We start from the raw sequence: 14685 nt of genomic DNA, 5'->3' as shown, positions 1-14685 counted from the left end.
GAATTATTTGAATTTGACGAATGAAAAAGGAAATATGCATCTATGGGACGGTGGGAGAGGGAGTAGTTATTATTAGGGGGACCTAGATCCAATCACAACAATAATTAAATACGCTTCACAAATCTAACCAACCATATCGACAAATAAACTTGTAATTTTCTGACCAACCACATCAACAAATAAACTTGTACTAATATTATTCCAAATCTCGTAGGAAACTCCAAAAATTAAATCCCTTTTCTCTTTGGTCTATATTCGATTTTACTATATATTTTTATGAAGAGACACGAAGAAAGAAAAACACATAAGAATGAATTTAATAAATAAATTAATTACAGCTGGATAAACACCTGTACAAGAATTGTAGACAAGCCGTTGACCGTTCACTTTATATCTATTTTCACTTTATTTTTTTCGTAATATTTTCGTCAAAAAAGTTTGCGGATTCAATCGGCGATATTGAATACCTCCCGCAGACACAAAATCGTTGATTCAGAGCAGTGTTTGACTAATTTTTTCTCGTGCAGAAGCAAACAGTAATCGCCGGTGGCTAGCTGTTTATCCATCTTGTTTTTTCAACGATCGTTTGTGGTTAGAAATTGAATTTTTCTCAAGCCCTTTGTGATTGGCGGGAGTTTGAATTTTGTTAAACTTTCGATTTTTGGCTTTATTTGGTGTTGTACAAGAGATTGCAGTTCACCTAACATTGTATTGCTACTTCATATCAAATCGTTTTAGATAGGGAATTCGTGTATAGATTGATGGACATGGGGGTTTCGGATAACACGAGGGGATTATTATTGGCAATGGTGTCGAGTTTGTTTATAGGAACGAGCTTTATATTTAAGAAGAAAGGTCTTCTCCGAGCTGCTGCTGCTGGTACACGCGCAGGTATTCATGGATTCATTCTTATATGTAGAGTTAATCGAATTTTGGTGTTTACATTTGTTAATTAAACTGAATTGTGTTAATATGTAATCGTTTTTTTGAAATTTTTTATTTTTATTTATTTATTTTTTTTATTATTATTTTATTTCCGAGGTTTGTGATCATTGCTTGATGCTGTATTTTCAAATTTCAAGCTTTATTGGTATGCTGATTGATTGATGTAGAGTTGGAGCTGCTGATGATTATAGTGTTTTGCAGAACAATTTAGTTATCTTAATTTTAGGGAGTTTTTTGTGTTATGAAGGTTTTATGAAGAAAAGGGGGAAAAGTTGTTGGTTATGTTTAGTTAGTCAATGCAGGGGCTTGTTTTTCTTGCTTGTATTCATGGATCAATGTTTGATGTTTCGTATTCATTTATGGTTTAGTTTAGCATGTTGTTACGAAAACTGTTGAAGCTTGTGTCATTTTAGGCTGTTGGTTGTCTTGCAATACTCAGGTGTCGGGGGCTATACTTACCTGTTAGAGCCTCTATGGTGGGCCGGCATGATTTCTAGTAAGTCGAGATATTTTAACTCGTGGTTGAGAAGGAAATTCTTGCTAGAACGCTAACTGTGTTCTCTGCAGTGATTGTTGGGGAGATTGCGAATTTTGTTGCTTATATCTATGCCCCTGCTGTTCTTGTTACCCCTCTTGGTGCATTGAGCATTATTGTTAGGTAGGAATTCTTGAGCCCTTCGACCTTTTTGTAGCATATTCGAAAAAGATGGTCTTGGTTGTTTGAGGTTTTCTTGATGACCTTCAGCTGACTGAGATTTTTTCATGAACCTGAAAAGTGCTATTTTAGCACACTTTCTGCTGAAGGAGCCGCTGCGACAGATGGGAATTTTGGGAATTATATCTTGCATAGTTGGATCGGTTGTAATTGTTGTTCATGCCCCTCAAGAACCAACTCCATCTTCTGTTCAAGAAGTCTGGGATTTGGCATCCCAGCCAGGTCCTCTCTCTCTCTCTCTTTGTCATTTTTAATTGTGCATAATCCTGTTTTGTTAGACTATTGCTTATTTTTTGTGCTTGTTTATTGCATCCACAGCATTCCTCATTTATGTGGCAGCTTCAGTATCACTTGTGCTACTTCTCATTGTGTATTTAGAGCCTCTCTACGGGCAGACAAACATACTCGTCTACTTAGGAATTTGCTCTATATTGGGAGCAATCACGGTAATTCCTTGCTGTTTCAAACCCTATGTTTTAGGCTTCATGATGCTGAGCATTGTCTGAAACAATCACCCTTTTTCACCTTGTGCTGTTTTTCAACCTCAAGTAGGTTATGAGCGTGAAGGCCGTTGGCATTGCGATAAAACTCACGTTGGAGGGGATCAATCAGTTCGAATCTACTCAGACTTGGTTTTTCCTTTCAGTTGCAGTATTTTGTCTGATCACACAGTTGAATTATCTGAACAAGGTGACCTCCATGTTGATAGCTTATTTTGTTAATGCCATTGTCATGCTCGATTCTTGAGAAATAGTGAAAGCACGTGCTGTTCTTGACTTGTTTGAAGCGTATACATGTTTTGCACCCTTGTGTGTAAGGTTTGTGCAATATGGTTTTGAGTACTTGATAAAAGATGACCTTGGTGAACTAATACATATCGGTATATCATTCCATAAACCGATTGCACGACCAAATCTGTGGCAATTGTGTAGAAATATGCGTTAGTCCATCAATAAGTGTGCCCTTTTCTCCATTACAACTGCTTTCTTGAACTGTATCACCCTAAAGTCATGCTTCTCTACAACATGTTTGCTCATGCAGGCGCTCGACACTTTCAATGCTGCAATAGTCTCTCCGATACACTATGTAATGTTCACAACTCTGACCATAATCGCCAGCTCCATCATGTTCAAGGTAACAGAAAGCTCTCGACAGATGAACAATGTCGTTATCCCCACCTTCCACTATGGCTCAAGATAAACACACACTGACCATATCTTGTCTCACCTTCTTTTTGCAGGACTGGTCGGGTCAGAATGCGAGCAGCATAACCTCCGAAGTGTGTGGTTTCGTCACAGTTCTCTCAGGGACGATCATTCTTCACATGACTAGAGAAGAGGAGGCGTCATCACCTCCAACAGGTAGGGGTTGAGTCGGGGCAGTCTTCTTAAACGAATATTTAAATGATTAGATGACCAAACACGAACTCGAAATCTGTGCAGGAACCATAGTTTGGTACGATGGAGATTCATCGAAAGCTTTAGAAGGAGCTCATTTTATTTCATTGCATAGCTCTGATTACTTTGAACTTGTCTCTGGAGACAAAGTGATGGCAGCATAGCTTTACACAGATTTCGACCGCCGCTGATGGCTGAGCCACCTCGGCTAATCGGCTGCAGCAAGAGCAGCGTGGGGAGATGGTGATATAGGGAAGGGTGTGGATTTCATTTTTTGCGATGTTCTTGTATTTTGTGAGTAGAATATGTAAATTATTCTCTTTTTTTTTTTTTTTTTTTTTTTTTTTTTTTTTAATTTTTGATGGTTTGGATTTTGTAACGATTTTTATTATTCCATTGGCTTGTTTGCTAACTGGGATATAGAGCCTTACGATTATTATTTTTCCATTGGCTTGTTAATATATTTTCTCAGGAAAATTTTAGTTTATTTTATTCCGAATTAAAAGCGGAATTCTGTAATACAAGTATATACATAATATACGTGTAAAATGGTCAACCACAGTTTTTTATGTACCGTAAAAATGACTAACAAAATCATTTGTATCAAATGCTAATTTAAATACAAACGGCAAAGACGTAGTACTCTTCCCACCACCTATCTCCCATCCGCGCCCATTGTTGATCAGCACGAAGATCAGTGGTTGATCGGCGCCCATTGTGACGCGTGACAGCTGATCTCGGCAAAATTTGTTTTTTTTTTTTTAAATTCCTAAATTCATTCTACAAATACCACTTCTCTCATTTCATTTCCTACACTAACTTTTCTCTCTTGTGCACTTTTTAAATAGCTTCTGATGATGAGAAACCAATCTTCGGATATTTGGATCGAACCATGTTGGACTATGTATTGCGTGTAGATTAATGACGCCGACGAGAACGGAAGCAAGAGGAGGCGGTCCCTTGACCCAAGGGCGGATCCACTAGGAGGGGATAAGGGGCATTTGCCCCTCCTCATATATTTCATGTAGTACTATTTCATAGAGTAATTTTTAAAAATTTATGATTTCCTTTATAAATGCCCCACCTCAAACTATTAAAATTTCTTCTTAAATATATTTTTGCCCCCGTCGAATTGAAATCCTGGCTCCGCCCCTGCCTTGACCAACGGCTGTACTTGTACTACAGCGCCGAGGAGCCACGGTGGGGGCCGACGGTTTTCCGTCGGCATTTTAGAATGCGATGAGATATTTTGTGCATTGCTAACACGCTATAGTCACGTTATGAATACTTCAAGCAGCGTCCCGATGCTGCCGGCAGGCTCTGACTATCACCACTGCAGAAGTGCATGACTACACTAAAGCAATTGGCTTACGGAGGAGCGGCCGATATGTTCCATGATTATCTTCACGTTGCCGACACGACTTGACGCGATTGTTTGAAGAATTACTGTCGGTGAGTGATTGAGAATTTCGATGCCACATATCCGCTGCCGATTGTCAGTTCCTGCTGGATCTACACGGGAAGGTGCACGGCTTTCACGAAATGCTGGGCAACATAGATTGTAGTATGTATTAGGCATGGAAGAACTGTCCGACAACGTAGAGAGGCCAGTTTACAAGCGGGTTCAAAGGCATGCACCCCATGATCATTCTCAGAGCAATTGCTGGCCAACGATTATGGATTTGACATGCTTACTTCGGTGTGGCTGGGTCAAACAACGACCTCGGCATCCTTAACTTATCCCCTCCCTTAAACTATCAATGCAAATGTTTAGGCCCAACCATCGACTTCATTGCCAACGACAACCAATATATGGGGTGCTATTTGACTTATGGCATATACCTGAGGTGGCTCGTATTTTTGAAAATGATCATTTGTCCAACAGAGTTGAAGAGAACTTTCTTTGCGCAACAACATGAGGCTGCATAGAAGGATGTGGAGTTGGAATTTGGTGTGCTTCATGCCCGTTGGATTTGGTTAAAGGCCCGACGCGTTTCAATAACCTAGACTTCTCGCTTGAGGATCCCAGCGAGGATTCGATTCCCCGTTGATTGACACTTGGAGATTGTTCCTTAGCGATCGCCTTAGAGTAGGTAGGTGTCGAGCCACCCATGGCTTGTCCCCTGCATACTCTTGTGGTGGTAGTGCTTTTGCTTTTGATTTTGCCTTCGTAGCTTTGTTTATCCTTGAAGGACCTTTCTGGTTGTTTTTTGTGTAGATTTCGGCATGCCACTTTTGGGCGTGGCCAAGTATTGTACCAATTTGTGATCTGATATATAGGGATGAGGGACCCACGAACCCTCCACCGCTAATATCATATATGCATGCATCATCATGCATATCATGATAGTCGAAGATAAAGGTGAAGGAGTCACAAATTGGGCCATGCATATCATGATAGTCGAAGATAAAGGTGAAGGAGTCACAAATTAGGCAGGTGAAGACATTGTTGTACCAAGCCACAGTGTGGCCCACGAACCCATACGTTAGGGTATATTGTACGACAATGCTCAGAGATTCATCAAGCATTGGTCAGTACTTGCGAGCAAGAAGCCCATCAACGACTCCAACGCGATATGATTGAAGAGATTTGGGCGCGTAACCATTGATGTGTATTTGTACTTTTTTTAAGTTTGTTTCTCTTTGTATTTTTTTTCCAATATTGTATTACAACGAAGAGTTTCGTGTTATATTATTTGGGCATTTCTTTTTATGTTATTTTATAACGCAATAAATAAATTACCAAAAATAAACAAAATAGTGGTGATGTTAGAAATGGATATGGGCTGATGGATAGTGTCACACCCCAACCAACTCTTTTGTCATATATTCTTATAATTATATAAATATGATATTTTTATTCAATTAACCTACATTTAAAATTCGTAAAACACACATATAAGATAAACTCAGAAATCAACATTTATCTGTTTCATATTTCAAAACATTTATCTATACATTGATCTACATGCAAAATAACAAAGAGAAGAAGGTTGCAATAATGCGTCAGCCGCCAACCCTGATAATAAGTGGAGTTTCTAAAACTCATATCAACCAAAATATCAACGATATCTTTGCCTGGAAAATATTAGTGGTTTATATGATCCACAACTTAATGTATATAAATTTCACCTTTAATTTCACGTCATATAAATATTAAGCATATTCTTTAACTATAATATATACTCCCCCGTCCACAAAAAATAGAGCACAATTACCATTTTTGGCCGTCCACAACAAATAGAGCACAATCATTTATGAAAAGTTTTCAACAACTAATAACCCTGCACATCATTCCACTAACACTACTTCTCACTTACTTTTTCTGCTTCTCTCTTACTTTACCAATTCTACATTAAAACCCGTGCCATACACAAATTGCTCTATTTTTTGTGGACGGGGGGAGGGGGGGAGTATATAACTAGAAACAACAAATATCATAAACAATTTCATATTCATATGCATATGCCTTTATGATCCATTTTAATATTATGTGACTAATCAAGGCTGGTATCAGCCCGGGATTTCCATTGTATACGACCCGAAGGTCCCTTTTTATTATTTGACCTTTCCACGAAGGTCTCTCTTTGATTTGACCTACCCACGAAGGCCCCTCTTTGCATTTTAACCTTTCCACGAAGGCCCCTCTTTGAATTGACCTTTCCACAAAGGTCCCTCTTTGCATATTTTCTTTGACCCGTAGGTCCATTATTATTGTATATGACCCGTAGGTCTATTGTAATTGTATATGACCCGTAGGTCCATTGCCATTGTATATAAGATCCAGAGCAAGACAGTCACATATCCATAATTCGAATGATTCCAGTACCATACATCAAACATATCTATTGCACCAATTACATATCCATATATTTAATCAATTAACTGCAATACTATAGATAAACATATACATTGCACAAATCACATATCCACATCATATTACACCATCAATATCCAACAACACATAACCATTTCAGGCTCACATCATATAATTAAAATATTCACTCCAATTTAACACATAGCAATCAATCACATAAAATATGTAAAATTAAAAGTGTGATTTATACACACCTGATTATGATATATACTAGTTGAGCACTTGATATCTCCTCACGTTCTACTATCTTTACTCCTTTTGTATAGCTGGAAGTGGTGGCCAAACAATTTTTATTTGTATTTCATTTTTCTTTTCTTTGGTTTCTGCCTACTCTTATTTTCTCTAACTTCCCTTTCTCTTCTCCATAATTCTCTATCCCTTTTTTTCTACTCTTTTATCCACATATATTTATAGAATAAAATATTATTAACCAACTTAATTTGTATACTTAATTTTAAAAAGAAAAGAAAAGTCCGTTGTTTGGACCGTCTTCCTTTCGCACTCTATCTTCTTTCTCTTTAAAGCTGTGTGTATGTCGTCACGAACTGCTCAAGTTGGGCAATCGACCTGATCAGGCCAGCCTATTTCTGCCTGTTCACTTGCAATATGCAGGTTAGTGGATCCGGTAAAAGCTCAGGCTGATCAAGCTGAGTGGCTCCGACTCGAGTGAGAAGAAGGGAAGAGCTAACAGGAGAGTGATCAAACAAAAAAACATTAACCCACCGATTAGTATAGGGAAGTAAGGATCGATCCCACCGATATGAGGCGTTGGACATTGTTTGTGTGACACGGCTTGTGGTTTGGCTGCTGCCACGCTTTAATTTGGGGTGGGTTAAGTTAACTACTGGGTTTGAAAGGAGAGTAAACTGAACAACTAAGCTAACCTACTTGATCAACTCAAAAGACATTACGATAACTGGACAAACAACTTTAACAGAATCATCTTCTTCAACAAGTCAAACTTTTTCTGACTTGAACATGGTCATCTCAAAGGTCCATCTCTAAAAAACTCTCTACCTTCTCTCTTGAATTTCGGTCATCTCCCTCACCATTCTTTGGGTGAGGTGGATATGTGACCATCGTCCCCTTGGCCATGGTTCAGCCCGGAAGGGATTCGCCGGTGAAGGCGGTCAAGGACACAAATCCGTCCCCTCCGCCGAAATGGGTTTTCCGGCCACCCAATGCAAGACGGAAACTGAAAAGAACAGCCACTCCTCACCCCGGAAAAGTTAGTGGTAATACTAAACGGGATGCGCTTGCTTCACTAACGGAGACCGGGTGGGTGAGGAAGAAGATTGTTTTCGAGTTTGAAGAGTCAGCCGCCGGAATTAATGGTGGAAACTCCCCCGCCGGAGTGGGCAAGGTGAGCTCGCCGACCGGTGATAGAAAGGGAGGCCGGTGGACTAGAAAGGCTCGACCTGGTCCTTTTGAGGCCTTGCACCTCTCCATGGGCCTGAACGAAGTGGAACCGGGAGTCCTTCCATTGCTTGCGAAGGACCTGCGTTTCTCTATGGGCAAGAGGGAAACCTCGACCAAGTATCAGCCGGAAGTAGCTGCCGGAACGGGGCAGACGAGCGTGGCCGGAGCTCGGCCGGAGGACGACCTGCCGGAGGAGAATAGTGTCGTTGCACTAGATGTGGCTCGGTCAACACTTGTGGGGGTAGCTGCAAGCATAGCTATAATGGATGAGGACATACTCCAGATCGGGGATGGTGCCAACATGCTTTCCGAGTCAACCTTTCGTGCTGCACCATTTCCGGAAATGTCTAGTTGTGCACTACATAGTGAGACATGTGACTTGTCTCAAAGTGAAAGAAATTTTGAATTCAAATATGATGCAGGTACAACCACCTTGCCCAAGGAAGCCAACGTGGATGGAGAGGCTGAGGCCGACGGGAAGCCGCCGGCGCCGGAAAACTCGCCGGAGCAAAATATGGCCCAGCATGATAATGGTCATTCCCAACCCGACAACCCGGTATTTGAGGAAGGCAGCGGCGTGGCTGCACCCTTCGGGAGACCAATGGAGCCGATGGTTTCCAATGCTGATCCGCTCGGTAATGCTTGGAACCATCGTGTCAAACCGGCGCTTGGGGACAAGTTAGAGAACCGGCGCGTGGTAGAGAATGGAGGAGCAGTGGATACCGACCCGGTGACCCTTGATGATGTCAGACAAGATAAGGAGCTGGGAACAGCTGGGAGGTGCGAGGGAGTTCCATCGCTCACTTTCTCAAACGACGAAACAAAGCATTTGGCGGACAGGATTGGGCACGCCATCATCGGGAAGTTCTCCCACACCATCCCGACACCACAACAAATCCAAAAATCCCTGTCCCACATCCAATTCATTGATGACTTCAAGTGGAAGTTTGTGAATGAATGCCAAACACATCCTCATTCAATTCTGGGATGCCCGAGACTACGGCCGAATGCTCAATGGCCACAACGGGGCGCCGGTGTGGTACATAGAGCAACATCCTAGCGGGTGTTCAAGTGGACAACAGATTTTGACACTTTCTTTGAATCCCCGACTGCCGTGGTTTGGTGTAGGGTGATTGGACTCCCAATCCACCTCTACGACCAATCAGCCCTTATTGCGATTGGCAAGCTCTTGGGGGCTCCCTATTCAAGCTGATCGTGCAACACTTAACCAAAACCGACTCACTTTTGCCCGGATTTGTATTGAGATTGATATCTCGACGCCTCCACCGGAAGAGATCATCCTTAACATTCTAGGCAAAGACACTAGGTACAAGGTGGTGTGGGAGCGTATCCCTTTGTATTGTGTAGAATGCAAGCATGTTGGGCACGTCAAGGAAGCATGCTTCACATTGAGGAAGAAAAAGGAGGAGCAGCCCACGAAGGAGCCTAGTCGACCTTCTCATACCCGTCGACCCAATCTGGGGTCGGATTCCACCCGACGGGCTTGGAGGCCAAAAAAGCCTTCGTCCGACATCCACATCCCGAAACCGGACCGAGAGACCACGTCCAGGGAGGCAACCGAGCCGGGGACAAGCAAAGTGAAGGGGGGTGCGGACGGGACATCAAGAGTGAAAGCACCAACGAAGGCGCAAATTCAAGTAGATGAAGATGGGTTTCAATTAGTGTCAAACCGACGGAAAGGAAAACCGACATATACCTTTCACCAACCGCAAGGAGGTGCCCATAAAGCTAACCATTTGGAGACTCTCCTCAAGGGCAGCAATGTGGCGACGGTTTCTTTTGGGATAGGCAATGCCGAGGTGATCGATCCGGGAGATAGTTCGACCAACCTCAATTTGTGAGGTCAATGGAAATCTTGGGTTTTACGATGCGGGTGGCATCATTCCAACTGTAATAGGGTTCGTTAAGAGTAGATAGGTGGCCACTCTAGTTGATAGAGAGGCCCTCATTGTACTCTTAATGGTCTTGGCGACTCGTCACTTTTGGGCGATTCGGTGTTTGTTTTTATTGTCTTTGGTAATGCACAGGTGTGGGTCCGCCTTAACCCTCCATCCCTGGGGTGATTTAAAAAAAAAAAAAAAAAAAAAAAAAGCTTCTTCAACAAGTCAGCATAGAAGTCCAGAGCCTTTGTCCTAGCGGCAAGGTAGCATTATTGTATGAGGTGCCCAGTTCGAGCCCTTGACATAAGTTGTAATTTCCTACTTCGTATAGGAGTTTATTTATTTAAAAAAAAAAAGTCAGCATAGTTACAGAGCAGAAACAGATCTAAAATGTTAAAGAAGACGAAACATAAGAGAACACATAAAACTTAAAATTACTTCTACGATCTAAGCTACGACAACGTAAAGACATAAGTACGACACTTTCATGCAAAAATGGAAAAGTAAACGCCTAGATCTAAACAGAGAAAGACGAATCAAACAGAAAACAACAAATCTAAGCTAAGACGTAACATAAAACATGAAAGAGAAAACAGATCTAAAACATAACATGGAAGACGAAGCACGGAGCTAAAAAATGAAAATGAAAACTTAGATTAAACTAAAACGAAATGGAAAAGAAGTGATTACAGCAAGAGAAAAAAAACTCTAAACAAAGAAAGCGGTAAAATGTTTCATCACCCCTTCTCGGAGTGGAATTACAAAACGGAAATGGAAATTGTGCGAGAAAACAAACACTAAAGCAGCAAACTACCAGCTATCTAGAGAGAACCAAGTGTGTGCAGCAAATTGAAGGCGGGGAATTAAAAGAAAAACTCTGATTTCAGCCCTGGAAGAGGACTGAGATCCTACCTACTCTAAGAAGATGGGTGAGAACCCCCTCTAAACAAGGGTACAGAAACGAAAATGGGGGAACTCCCTTCTTTTAGTGTGTAAGGCTCCTTTATATAGGGAGGCGAAGGGTTCTGATCCCTAGTGTAACAGCCCACCCTCCAAGGGTGCAATAAATGCGGCGACTGCTACCCAAACGGACTCTAAAGAAGTAAACATAGGCTAGGGTTTCATTTAAAGAGTTTTGACCAAAGCATTTAAAGGAAACATCAGAGCAATAAAACAACAACTTATCCTAGAAGCTTAAATAAGAAATAGGAAGGTATCATAAATAACGAGCAAAATCTCAAGAGTATGACATGGTTTTCAAGATAAAATCCTCAAGAAAAGCCTAAGGCCTCAAAACCGAAAGGAATAAGTGCAAAGTATCCATAACAATACTAAAGCGTATCAAAAACTCAGCGGAAGACGACAAAGAGAAAAGAGCAGCTATGTATGAAGACACAACTACACTTGAAGTTCAAATTATCCATCTTAATTAGTTAACAAGCTCAACACCCGCCACCGCTCGTCGTCGTTCAACCTGCACATAAGGAAATCACATGCAGGGCTGAGTATTTTGAAATACTCAGTGAACTCGTTGCCAAAACATTTTAATAGATAAGTTATGCCACCCTTACCATAGTGAACTCGGGTTTTAAGCAGTTATAAAGAATATCACGAGTATCACAAAATATATTTTTCCATAGACTGGCCAGTCAAAATAACTCCCCATTTTCTCATAAATTTCCACAACCACAATCACAATATTTCCATGGTGCGACGAAAGTGTGGCCACACTTTTCGCCCACGTGACCGGCCGACTAGCAAGGACGGCTCCCGATCCCATCGTGTACACAGCCTGGTAGGGTTTGCGGCCCATACTCAGACCCGAATTCGTATAATCATATCCATAGCCCTATAGCCCAATGGAGCGAACTCACAAACTAGGCATCAGACACACAATATCACAATAAAAACAAACATAGGCATGGCATAACAGTTAAACCACCCTTATAACACCAATCAATATTTTTTTGACAAAATAAAAGAGAGTTTTAAGAGCAAAGCCCACCTCGACTGCTTAGATTTCAAGTAGTTTCGCTTTTCCGTTATCCGGCTTCGCAACCGAGGTTTCACCTTTTAATCACATAGGCACATATCACAAATCAGGTTCAACACAAACTCCTAAATCATGCATGTCTCAACACCTTCCCTTTTTTCCCATCGATTTATCTTAACACCATTAATCAAAGCCATGTTCATCACAAAAGTTCCATTCTCATCTCAACTCTAGGTCTAACGTCAACATATGTCATACAAGAATATTTGCCAACACACGACACACACACACACGCACGCCTACACGCCCACACACACACGCACGCCCACACACACCACATGCATATTTATTCACATATCCCTTTTATCCCACTTTCACTCATACAAGATGCATGAGGGTTCAAGAAGACCGATTAATCGGTTAGAAAGAAGAGGAATCGAGTGGAAAGAAGGGGATTAAATATAAGAATACCTTATTGAGAAAAAAGAACGGTAGAAATTAAGTATTAGCCTTGGTTCTTCAAGATTCTTGGGTTGAACTTCAATTCTTCTTCAAAAGATGACAAAGTATTGGAGAATAGGAGAAGAAAAATTGGAGAGAGTGAAGAAGGAGAAGGAGGCGTGTAGTAGGGGTGGGGGGCGAAAATTCTAGGGTTAGGTTTAGGAGTTCTCCTATTTATAGTGCTCAACAAGATCTTTAGGCAATTAAGATAGAATATTTGGTAAGATTTTATTCTCCACAATTAAGTAAAATAATATTGTGGAGTGGGGAAGAAGAATTAACAAAAATAGACTCTAGGGCAAAATCCCCTAATTTTCGAAAATTAGGCTTTTAAAATAGCCAAGACTTTGTTTTGGTATATTTTACGGAGTAGAATAAAATATCACGGAGCAAAATAAAAATTAAGAATTCCCCCAATTAGAGATTGGAAATAGGCGTTTCTATGCCTTTTAAATAAGGCATGAATTTTTTATATTCACTAAAATAAGATATGGCAAGATCTCTTAAGGTATGGAAATATTTGGTAGAATATTTAAATTCTAGAGAAGGAAATCAAATAAGGAACCAATAAAATAAGCAAAGTATTATTTCCTTCCCAACATAGTGATTTTCGAAAATCACTATTAAATAAGGGGGTGTAGATTTTCTCATTAAAATAAGGAATAATTGGATTTTGGATTAAATTTGGATAAATATCCCAAGAATTAAATTAAATCCGGAAAAATAGAATTCCTCCTTCAAAAATCAAGGGGGTTCGAAAATCATGAGAATTAGGTGGCTAGTATTTATGGAAATTTTCTCTAATATTCTCACTCACCTTTAAACAATTAATTCGACTCATAATTTAATAAATCACATGCCACATCACATAGTCAACAATTTTGACTTTTCAAACTTCCCGGTCAAAGAAACTCATGCAATAAATTCACTTATCAAATAATTCACATCTCCCACATCATCAATAATAAATTCTAGGGCTTTATAATTAGGGTTCGGAAATTCGGGATGCTACATCCTACCTCACTAAAAAGAAATTTCGTCCCGAAATTTGGTACCTCTATGTGAAGAGTTCCGGGTATAGTTCCATCATCTTATCCTCAAGCTCCCACGTGGCTTCCTCGGGCCCATGGTTTCTCCATTGTATTTTCACGTAGGCAGTGGATTTATTTCTCGAGGTTTGAACCTTCCGATCCAAGATCATCTGGGGTTGCTCCTCGTAGCTCAGGTTCGGGTTTACGACAACTTCCTCGTAGCAAATCACATGCTTCGGATCGAACACGTATTTCCGCAACTGCGACACATGGAAGACGTTGTGCACATTCCCAAGGCTGGGCGGCAGCGCTAAACGATAAGCTACGGGTCCTACTCCTTCAAGAATTTCGTACGGCCCGATAAAACGTGGTTTCAGTTTCCCTTTCACCCCGAAACGCGTTATCCCTTTCGACGGGGATACCTTGAGAAAAACTTTATCGCCAGTGTAGAACTGTAAGTCCGTCCGTCGAACGTCCGTGTACGACTTTTGTCTGTCCTGGGCTTCTTTCATCCTTGCACGGATCTGTCGAATGATTTCGACCATTTCTTCGACTGCGTCGATTCCAAGTGCCCTTCGTTTGCCAACTTCATCCCAGTAGAGTGGAGATCTACACTTTCTTCCATATATGGCTTCGTACGGTGCCATGCCGATCGTGGCTTGGAAGCTGTTGTTGTAAGCGAATTCGATCAAGGGAAGTGCGGTCTCCCAACTTCCGCCTCGGTCGAGCACCACGGCTCTTGGCATATCCTCGAGAGTTTGTATCGTTCTTTCGGATTGTCCATCGGACTGTGGGTGAAAAGCCGTGCTAAAATTCAAGCGTGTTCCCAGCTCGCGCTGTAGACTAATCCAAAAATTCGAGATGAACTTCAGGTCACGATCAGACGTAATCGTCACCGGGACTCCA

At 41.2% G+C, this 14685-nt stretch overlaps 1 protein-coding gene across 2 annotated transcripts; it reads left to right on the top strand.

The window, feature by feature from the left end:
• The first annotated feature begins 353 nt into the window (after positions 1 to 353).
• On the top strand, positions 354 to 3544 carry LOC125191868 (putative magnesium transporter NIPA6). Of its 2 annotated transcripts, none has more exons than XM_048089295.2 (9): positions 354 to 891; positions 1385 to 1441; positions 1513 to 1603; positions 1722 to 1882; positions 1979 to 2106; positions 2213 to 2350; positions 2702 to 2794; positions 2901 to 3021; positions 3103 to 3544. In XM_048089295.2, exons 1-9 carry the CDS (start codon positions 762 to 764, stop codon positions 3219 to 3221), a joined length of 1038 nt encoding a protein of 345 aa, XP_047945252.2. In that variant the 5' UTR covers positions 354 to 761; the 3' UTR covers positions 3222 to 3544. The 2 variants fall into 2 exon arrangements, with proteins under 2 accessions (XP_047945252.2, XP_047945253.2); XM_048089296.2 differs by having other exon boundaries at positions 766 to 891; positions 1359 to 1441.
• Positions 3545 to 14685: the final 11141 nt, after the last annotated feature.

This window comes from Salvia hispanica, chromosome 4, assembly GCF_029641045.1.
Source record: "Salvia hispanica isolate PSC_SH4W2 chromosome 4, Shi_PSC_v1, whole genome shotgun sequence".
NCBI lineage: Eukaryota > Viridiplantae > Streptophyta > Magnoliopsida > Lamiales > Lamiaceae > Salvia > Salvia hispanica.
Note: the sequence above shows the minus strand (reverse complement) of the source record. Positions and strands in the feature narration are given on the sequence as shown.